This window comes from Lactuca virosa, chromosome 4 (assembly GCF_052849685.1).
Source record: "Lactuca virosa cultivar CGN04683 chromosome 4, Lactuca_virosa_CGN04683_v6, whole genome shotgun sequence".
NCBI classification, from domain to species: Eukaryota; Viridiplantae; Streptophyta; class Magnoliopsida; order Asterales; family Asteraceae; genus Lactuca; species Lactuca virosa.
The window spans coordinates 59,680,427-59,691,376 of record NC_136429.1 but is presented as its reverse complement, the minus strand read 5'-3'; the positions used below and the strand labels follow the sequence as shown (position 1 = coordinate 59,691,376).

General features: G+C 40.2%; 1 protein-coding gene across 1 annotated transcript; it reads right to left on the bottom strand.

Annotated features, from left to right (window-relative positions):
- Window positions 1-4,960: 4,960 nt before the first annotated feature.
- LOC145104516 (uncharacterized) lies at window positions 4,961-6,887 on the bottom strand. Its single transcript, XM_079041746.1, has 4 exons — window positions 6,445-6,887; window positions 5,725-6,391; window positions 5,298-5,416; window positions 4,961-5,174 (listed from the first exon to the last, which is right to left on the bottom strand). The coding sequence occupies exons 1-4, from the start codon at window positions 6,885-6,887 to the stop codon at window positions 4,961-4,963; spliced, it is 1,443 nt and encodes a 480-aa protein (XP_078897872.1).
- Window positions 6,888-10,950: the final 4,063 nt, after the last annotated feature.

Here is a 10,950-nt window from a genome sequence, read left to right as displayed (position 1 = left end):
TCAGATCGAGGCTATGAAGGAAGAGCACCAGAAGAGTGAGCGTATTGTGAGTCAGGTGGCTTCCTTTGATTATGATAGCCGAGGGTTATTGACTCTGCATTGGAGGGTATGAGTTATGTATTAAGGCGGTGTGCGTCAGATGTTGATGGATGAGGTGCACAAATCGAGGTTCTCCATTCATCCCAGGGAAACAAAGATGTATCGAGATCTTCGTCATGAATATTGGTGGCCCTGCATGAAGTGGGATGTAGGATGGTATGTGAAGCGGTGGTTGACTTGTAGGAATGTCAAGGCCGAGCATCAGCGACTTCACGACAAGATGCAGCCGTTGGAAATTCCTGTTTAGAAATGGGAGGAGATTACCATGGATTTCATTAAGAAGTTTCCTCGGACCGAGCACGGGGTGGAATCGATTTGGGTCATCGTGGATCGACTGACCATGAGCGCGCATTTCGTCCCGATTCAAGAGAGTATATCTACGGAGAAGTCAGTTGAGGTATACATCAGGGAGGTTGTAGCGCGACATGGGAAGCGGGTTTTATGGTTTCAGACAGAGATGTCAAGTTTACTTCCAGATTTTGGAAGAGGTTCCATGACGAGTTGGGTACTCGTCTCCATTTCAGCATGGCGTTCCATCCGCAAACTGACAGACAGAGCGAGTGAACCATTCAGACTTTAGAGGATATGTTATGTTTGTATGTTTTGGACTTTGGTGGGAGTTGGGATACGTATCTTCCTTTAGCGGAATTTTTGTATAACAACAGTTATCACGCCAACATTGATCGACCTCCTTTTAAGATGCTTTACGGGAGGAAATGCAGGACCCCAATATGTTGGGGCGAGGTCGGTCAGCGAGTCATGGGGAGTACCGAGGTGGTACTCAAGACTACCGAGTTGATCCAGCAGGTTCGGATTAGACTCCAGACAGCTCCGAGTCGGTAAAAGAGTAATGTCGACGAACGCCGTTCAGATCTAGAGTTCCAGTGGGGGATATGGTTCTCCTGAAGGTGTCACCTTGGAAAGGTGTCATCCGGTTCAGAAAGAGGGGCAAGCTGGCCCCAGGTACATCAGACCTTTCAGGGTTTTGGCCCGGGTGGGTCGGGTTTCATATCGCCTAGATCTCCCCGAGGAGCTCAGTCAGATCCATATTACGTTCCATGTCTCTCAGTTACAGAAGTTTTTAGTGGATGATTCCGCAGTGGTTCCATTGGAGATATTCAAGTGGATGACCGCCTAAATTATATTGAGAGACCGGTAGCAATCCTTGATCGGAAGACGAAAACCTTAAGGAACAAGGTTATTGAGTTGGTGAAAGTACAGTGGTAACATCGCAAGGGTTCAGAATGGACGTGGGAGCCGAAATATGAGATGAGGGAGCACTATCCATAGTTATTTAAAGCAGCGGACTTGAGGACGAAGTCTGATTCAAGTGGGGGAAAATTGTAACATTCAAGTTTTTGGTAAGTTTCTCTTTTCGCCCTTTATGAAAAATTCTTTTCAATTTGCTCTTTCGGTTAGTACGCGGGGCGTACTCAAGGAGTACGCTGAGCGTACTACCCATCCTGATGATAGCGCGTCTTAACCACGTACGCAGGGCGTACGTGGAGTATGCCGGCGTACGTGAGCCTGAGGCAAACCCTAATTTTTACGGTTTGCACCCTATTTAAACCTCATTATAGCCTCATTTGGACATGTTTAACCAGCCTCCACCTCTCCTTATCCCAGAAAACAAAACCCAAGAGTGATTTGGTGAGTTTTGAGCTTGAATAGTGTTTGTTGGTGGTTTGTGAAGGAGAAGAAGAAGAGGAACACTTGAGGTGATTGTTTGAGCTTGTGGATCCAGGATCATCTCCACATTTGCAAGCTTACATCTTTATGCTCTTATATGTTAGATCTAGTTCGTGGAGCATTTTGTGCACTTTTTGAGTCATTGTGTTAAAGGTGAGATTTTGATCTACTCCAGAGGCAATTGATGCTAGATCTTAGCTCCAATCGGTCCCCATGTTCATAAAAATGTCAACTATATGGAGTATTTGGACCAATGCATGTGTTAAGACCTTTTTAAGCTGTTTTCGAGCTCTTGAGCCCCATTAAGCCATGCATGTATGTAAAGTTTCCAACTTTACGTGATAAGTCGCCTTTAAGGATGAGATCTATGAGTTTGGAGGAAAGGCTTAACAAATTAATTGCTTAATGGAATAAGATGGCACACTGGGGAGTACGTTGGGTGTACCCAGCTGGTATGTTGCGCGTACTAGCCCCAGAAAGAGTACGCTAAGCGTACGAGCTGAGTATGGCCCGCGTACTCAGCATATGGGCCTTGGGTTTGATGTTTTCGGTATTGGGCCAATGTTTGGGCTTCCATTGTTTGGGCCTTGTTGGATCACCAGACTTCTGTGTTAGACTTTGGACTAGCATCTTAGGCTTCCTTGGATTTTAGGCCCATGATGGGTTTTGGGCCCAATTTGGAAGATTGGGCCATAATTGGGCCTTGGGTTGCCAAGTAGAATTTGGGCCTTCTCAATAGTTGGATTGGGCCTTGATTTTAAGTCATGATAGATAAAAGGGTAAAATGGTCTTTTGCCCTAGTGATGCAGCGAACAAATGAACAAAGATCAAAACTGTTGATTCTACAAGAATACTCATTCTAGAAGAATACTCAGGATAATCTTGCCCAAACCACGTTGATTCTATGAATACCGTGGGATTGGCTTCAAAATTCGGTAAACACACACGAAATTTTGAGAGAAAAATGAAAGTTCTTTAAACTGATCCATGACCATCCAAATTACATCAAAAAGACTTAAATAAGAAGCAGAATTTTAAAAGAAACCCTAAAGAGACATGGGCCAAACACAAACCCAAAAACAAAGTTCATAAATTATGAAAAAAACACAAAAATGTCCATAAGTCCAATTTAGAAAGCGATTTCTGGACTCAAAAATGGGTAAGTCCCTTACGGGTACTTATCTAGACGTGCTCCTTGCTTTAAGCTTCAATTTAACTGGTCGTAGCCCCAAAACGGAGATCTGTAGCCAAAGTTATGGTCGTTTCCGTGAATCCCCTTTAGTCACACGATCGCGGGCCTCTAGGAACGCAAGTGCCCGATCCTCCACACTAGGGCCCGCATCATCCCCTCCTGGGTAGACAAAATTTGACCTCAAATGTGTAACGGGATCATCATCAGAAGAATCCTCATGAAAAGGAAGTAAATGTTTCACATTGAAAACATCAGAACATCGAATGTGACTTGGCAACTTTAGACGATAAGCATTGGAATTGATCTTCTCCACAATCTCCACGGGTCCAATCTTTTTGGCTGATAGCTTGTTGTACTCACCAACTGAAAAATGATCCTTAGTCAAAATAGCCCAAACAAAGTCACCCTCCTCAAAATCAACTTGCCTACGTTTTTTATCTCCATCTTGCTTGTACTTGGAGTTGGCTCGAATCAAGTTTTCATGAACAGCTTATGAACATCATGTAGACCTTCAACAAAATCCTTCACTTTCTTTGGAACAACACCAGAAATAGGAAGCGACATCAAATCAAGTGGTCCCCGAGGTTGAGCAGAATAGACCACTTGAAATGGACTAAATCCAGTACTTCGGTTGACTGCATGATTATGAGCAAACTCAGCTTGACATAGTTTCTGATCCCAGTCCTTCACAAGATCACCCACCAAACACCGCAAAATATTACCAAGGGACCGATTGACAACTTCTGTTTGCCCATCTGTTTGAGGATGATAAGCACTACTAAAGTTAAGCTGAGTGTTCACCATTTTCCAAAAGCTACACCAAAAATGACTCAAAAACCTAGTGTCTCGATCAGAAACAATAGAAGATGGCAAGCCATGCAAACGGTATATGTTTTGAAAGAATAATTGAGCCACATTAACTGCATCCGTCGTCTTTTTACAAGGGATAAAGTGCACCATCTTGAAAAAACGATCAACAACCACAAAGATTGAATCAATGCTCCGTTGAGTCCGTGGTAACCCCAACACAAAATCCATGCTTATATCCACCCAAGGTTTAGACGGAACAGGTAAAGGCATATAGAGTCCAACATTGGTAGCCGTGCCCTTCGAAACCTGACAAATTCTGCACCGTTTAACATATCGATCCACCTCCTTGCACATAGTAGGATAAAAGTAAGATGATTGCACCAACTGTAAAGTGCGATCTCGCCCGACATTCCCCTCCTCATGCAAATCCTTGATGATTTGAAGACGAAGACTAGAATCGGGGACACAAAACTGATTCCCTTTGAAAAGGAAACCGTCATGCACTAGAAAATCAGACCTCCACCCAGATTGTATATCCTGCAGAATAACAGAAAAGTAAGGATCAACAGCCAACTGCTCCATGAGGACATCCAACCCTGGCACACCAACCCTCATGGAAACTAGAAAATTACTTCTTCTGCTCAAAGCATCTGCCACCCGATTCGACACTCCAGACTTGTGCTTCACAACAAAAGTGAACTTTTCCAAGAATGCCATCCACCGCCCATGCTTATGGGACACCTTATCTTGACTTCAGATGTGCCTTAGAGAATCATGATCTGTAAACAAAAAAAACTCTTTATGAAACAGGTATTGACGCCAATGCTTTATAGCTTGGACCACTGCATAGAATTCAACATCATAAGTGCTATAACGCAGCTTTGGCCCAGTCAACTTCTCACTGAAATAGGCAACCGGTCGTCCCCCTTGACTTAGAACTGCTCCAACTCCAACCTTTGAAGCATCCGTGTGTAATTCAAAAACTTGAGAAAAATATGGTAATACAAGAATCGGTGCTGAGATAAGCTTCTCTTTAACCAGTTGGAAAGCCGATTCTACCGCCTCTGTCCAAGTAAAGGTCTTCCCTTTCATACAATCACTCATAGGTGCCATAAGGGAACTGAAGTTTGGAATAAAACGCCTATAGAAAGAAGCAAGTCCATGGAAGCTTCATACTTCAGTGATGGTATTTGGAGTTGGCCATTGTCTGACAGCTACCACCTTAGATTCGTCCACATGTATTCCTTCACCAGAAACAACATAACCCAAGAACAAGACTTTTGGGACCATGAACACACACTTCTTCATAGCTGCATACAAACTATCCCTGCGAAGTAAGGTCAAGACCTGTCGCACATGGCTGACATGCTCTCCAGGAGTAGCACTATAAATAAGTATGTCATCAAAATAGACGACTACAAATTTACCAATAAAGGGCCTGAACAATTGGTTCATCACACTCATGAATGTACTAGGAGCATTTGATAAACCAAAAGGCATCACCAACCACTCATACAATCCTTCACGTGTCTTGAAGGCAGTTTTCCATTCATCACCCGGTCTAAGTCGAATCTGGTAGTACCCACTCTTTAAGTCCAGTTTGGTAAAGATAGTGGCACCACTGATCTGGTCAAGCAAGTCATCAAGTCGAGGAATTGGAAATCTATACCTCACTGTGATCTTATTGATGGCACGACTATCAACACACATACGGCAAGTACCATCCTTTTTAGGAGTCAACAAAGCAAGAACAGCACACGGGCTCATGCTTTCCCGAACATGACCTTTTGAAATTAATTCCTCCATTTGTCGACGCAACTCTTCATGCTCCCCAAGAATCATTCTATAGGCAACTGTGCTCCTGGTTGTAAATCAATATGGTTTTGGATGTCACGTAAAGGTGGCAGGCCATCAGGTAATTCATTAAGGAAAACATCATCAAATTCCTTAAGTAAAGGAACCACAGCCTCAGGAACTTCAACCTCCTTAGTCACTTCCTTCCCTATCAACACAAAAATGCCACATTCCGCCTCTAACTCCTCTTTGAACTGAGTAAGGGTTAACAGAGTACCCGAAGGTCTTGCAACAGGCTCCTTTGGCTTACTGGGAACCAAAGTTATCTTCACACCACTAAACATGAAACTATAAGTATTGGATCTCCCGTTATGATCTATATTACGATCACACTCCCAAGGTCTACCCAACAATAAGTGACAAGCATCCATCATAACCACATCACACCAAACATCATCTTTATATGTAGTACCAACAGAAAATGGAACAAGATCTCGTTTAGATACAATTACCTCACCACCCTTCTTAAGCCATTGTAGCTTGTAAGGATTAGATCTATTTTCAGTTTTCAATGCCAACTTTTGAACTGCCTCTTCAGATACCAGGTTATCACAACTTCCTAAATCAATAACGAAGGAACAAACCTTACCCAAAATAGTACATGTTGACTGGAAGATGTTATGTTTGAGCCAGTCATCAGCAACAATTTTCGGTGTATAACAAGAGCGTCTCACCACCAAATTCACTCCTACATCTCCAGTTACAACTTCTTCTTCGAATTGAGGCTCGTCATCATACACCGGGCATCTTCATAATTTTCACCAACATAATCATTTTGCCTATCTTCGGGCTCAGCAAACAAGTGTCGTTTACCAGCCTTCTTACACTCTGATTGTCGGTGACCCGTCTCTCCACAATTAAAACACTTTAAGACACTACTACCAGGCCCCCTAGGGATTGGTCCAACACTGGTACCTGTTGGCGTCTGTTGATTAGGCATAACACGGGGTACTATACCACCCGTCCCGGAACTTCCTCCAACAATGGCAGACGAAGATGAACCACCCACCCGACGGTTTTGTTTCTCAAAAACCAATGCTCGTTGGTGTGCTTCAAAAATGGATATCGGGTCAAACATATTCACAGAGTCCATGATCTGAACCCGTAAACCTCCAACATATCGAGCCACAAGTTGTTCCTCTGTCTCCTGAATATCATTTCGAGCAATTAATTGGTAGAACTCGGTTGTATAATCATCAACCGACTTCGGACCCTGCTTCAGATTCTGTAGGCATTGGTACATTAATCGTTGAAAATTATGGGGCTGAAAGTGTTGGATTAGTGTCTAAGCCCATAACTATTTTGGTATGTACTTGACTTGATTGCGAGCATGGTCCTTTTGGGTTGCCTTCACCGAAGCAACTTGATAGGATGATTTATGGAAAAAGAGAATAATTATGATTTATTAATATATTATATGAATAATATATTAAGAGAGAAATCATATTATTTAATTAATAATACTCAAGAATTAATTTTGTGGCTAAAAGACATTAATTAAATAAAGGGGACTAGAACTGTCAATTGTGTGATAGTTGGATATTGGGCTAATGGACTCCATAGAGGATGGAGTGGACGAAATCTATGGGGAAACCCATAAGAATTCATCCAAGGCCTCTAAGGAGGGAGTCCATGGACTGCTTAGGGCCTAAGCAGTCAGATTAGGGTCTCCTAGTTCAAAACCCTAATAGCCTCACATATTTAAAGACCCCTAGGGCACCAAAAACGTGGCTAAGCATTCCTTAGGGTTCTTAGACGTTTTTTAGTGCCTCCTTCTCTTCTCCTAAGTCATCCTCTTGCTCTTGGTGTTTGTGAGCCATTAGAGGTGTGACATTTGTGACACTAAGCTTTCAGAAGTCAATTACAAGAAGGAATAGATTGTTATTACTACATAATAATCAAAGGTAAGATCTAAACCCTATTCTCATGTTAATATCGATTATCACATGCTAGATCTAGGGTTTATGACTTTGGATGATTATTGGCATGTTCATTAGACAAACTAGATCCAAAGCTTTAGGGTTTGCATGTACACCATAGGAATGATGTAGTGCTCAAAACCCATCAGTGGTATCAGAGCCTAGGCTGTTTGTTTGATGTATTTGATGCTTAATTGTTCATTGCTTGCTTGAAAATCAAAGTTTTTTGGTTTCTGACTGGCAGACTCACCGAGTCCATGAATGGACTTGACGAGTAGGTCCTACTCGATGAGTTCCATTGTGGACTCGACGAATCCAGGGCTCTGGTGCGGGGATTTTCAAATTTTCTGCCAGATTTTGTTGAGGATAATTGCGAAAACTCGTTTTTCTTGCCAAAATCCGAATTTTTAAGTTTGGAATTGTTATCCTCATCAAAAATTGATGGATTTGGGTAAATATGGATAATATAGTATTATTATTAGTCAAATATTTGACATAGTAAGTTTGAAAACACCCCTTAGGTTTATAGTTTACATTTGAACTTTAAAAGTTTTAGTTTTGAAATTTAAATAGTTAAACCCTAATATTGGAATTTAAATTTTTGATTAAAAGTTTAATTTTGAAATATTTAAATTCTAAACCCAAATGTTTTGAAATGTTTCAAAACTTGCCCTCAAGTTTTGGAATTTAAATTTTTGATTAAAAGTTTAATTTTTGAAATTTTAAATTCTAAAACCCTAGTTTTGAAAAGTTCAAATTATACCCTTATGGTTTTATTAATTTAAATAAAGGTATAATTAAAAGAAAGTTAATAAATCCATAATGATATGGTTTACATTTAATTAAATTAAAAGTGTAATTTATAAAATTAAACCACCTAGTATTTTAAAAGTGTAAAATACACCCTATACTATATATAACATTAAAAGTCTAATATTATATATGTATAACTTAAACTGCTAGTCTTACCGTTAGTATGCCTCATTCATGAAGCCGATCTATAAGGGGGGTATAAGGTTATGGCCTATAAAATGGCCGTTTAATGGGTGTCCACTCTCACCTACCGCTTCTTTGATTGGTGGAGGGTCGTTAGCCGAACGGGTAGGATAGGGCAAACACTTTCCATTAAAGGTATAATGAATTATAAAGTAACTAAATGTTTTACAAAATTCCCAATCTTAGTTACTTTAGGCAAAAGTGAATTGATGCAATTCCATGAAATTACACTTTTTACCCTTGCTAAGACGTTAGTGGAGCGTGTGTGGTTAACCGGCACACTAATTGGGTTCTAAGCAGAGGTGGCAAAGGGTGACTCGATGTTTGTCATAGTTTGATGGAGCGTGTGTGGTTAACCGGCACATCAAATAGGTGACTATAACATTGGGGGCACCATGTATATTTGCATGGTTATTCACACCCTGTTTTGTGATCCTCGGCATCCCAGTCACAAATCGAGGGGCATATCGAGATTTAAACATGCCATTAAAAAGTTCAATGAATCTCAAAAGATCTAGGAGTTTCCAATACATTTAAAACTTAACCTTCTTTTTCGTTTTTCAAGGTGGAAATTGGTAAATCGTCATTTACCTACCTTCAAATGTTCTGCAAATTAGATTACGGCATCCCTCTTCCTATTTGTAGAATATTGTGTTGGGTTCTAGCCTTAATATCTTATTTGGGTGTTTTATTAAGGACTCAATCAACTAAACTTGAAATCTCTCCCGTTTGTAGATGTCAAAGTCTGACAACTATGGTCTTCCTGAATCCGTTGGAAAAAGGTTTTCCACGTGAAGATGATGTTCCACGATTGAATTGTGGAAATGGAAATCATGCTTCATTTCCTCCACCTCCTCCAATAAATCTCCCTGACCTATGTGTTCGAAGACTTGAAAAGTTCAAGGTCACTCATGCCCTATTGACAATAAGATATAAAGATGGAAAGTCTGTGTGTGCACATGTCTTAAAGATGATGTCACACATTGACAGGTTAAGGTTGATGGGTGTCGATGTCTCAAGGAAGTTGGTTGTTGACTTGGTTCTTCCGTCACTTCCCGAATCATATGGTAAGTTCGTTAGAGAGTACTATATGATGGACCACGACATGACCCTCATTGATTTGACTTATTTGCTTATTGCTGCTGAATCAGAAATGATTTGGCGCACTGGTCGAGCAAATTTGTCTGAAAAATCAATGTCCCAACCTTCTATGGGCAATGGCAACATTGGAAGTCCAGAAAAGTTTTCTCTACGCAAGAGAAAGGCTGAGTCTGATATAGTCCCGTGTACCATTCCATAAGAATCCATGTGTTTCTACTGCCAAAAGAAGGGGCATTGGTTACGAAGCTGCCCTCACTACTTAAGAGATCTAAGAGATGGGAGAGTCAAGATGTATGACTCTGCTTTAGGCAATATCCACTATATAACTCTATTAAGTTCCTATTTGGAGATTCTTAATACATGATGTGACAAGATTACATTTCGATGTTTTGAAGGATCGAAGTAATTAAAGGAAGCTTAAAGGAAGAAGCGAGTTGAGTCTGATCGCGAAGAAATAGATTACGATCGCATGGATTCGATGATCGGATTTTTGAGCTGCTGCTTAGAGTTATGATAAATTGCTTAGGAATATGTAATAGCATAGTTTTCATTTTCATTGTAAGGATATATTTTTCCGCAACAAAATAAATTTTGATTTTGTCTTATTTATATTTCTTTGCAATGACATATGTGAAAATTGATGTTTGTGTGTTTCTATTATAAGCAATATCAAGTGGATGTGATTCTTAGTTATGTTATTTATGGTAGTGTCGTAATTTTCTAAGTAAGGAGAGATTCCCATCACCCAAGTTTCAATTGGACAGAAGCTTGGAATCATATGATTTGAATCGTGTGATATATGGAAATCTTGGTACTTAGAAATTTTAAAGGCTAATTCCTTGACAAAGAGTCAAGTGAAGGACTACGAGATCGAGTTCACAATGTTGGGCACTGGTTAAGTCCACCATAAATAACAAATAAGATTGTTCGTCATGATTTACTAAAAGTCTAGTAAATATGATTATGCTTACAAGATTAAGTGTAATTCTGAATCATTGAAAAGTTTCAATGAATGGCAGAACGAATAAGAAGAATCAAAGATAAAAGTTTCTCCAATCTAAGAAGAAGGGAGAGTACTTTTGTATCATGTTTTATGATCATCTTAAGAACCATATTACAATTCATCCTCTAAGGACACCTTAGTGCACTAGTATGGCTAAGAAGAGGAGTCAGGAATTGTCAAAATGGGTTAAGTCAATAAGATGAATCGTACTTCGTTCAAAAATCAAGTTTTAGAGTCAAATCCAAGATTGTGACTTGAGTGACATAATATTAAGTAAGAATGTTCTT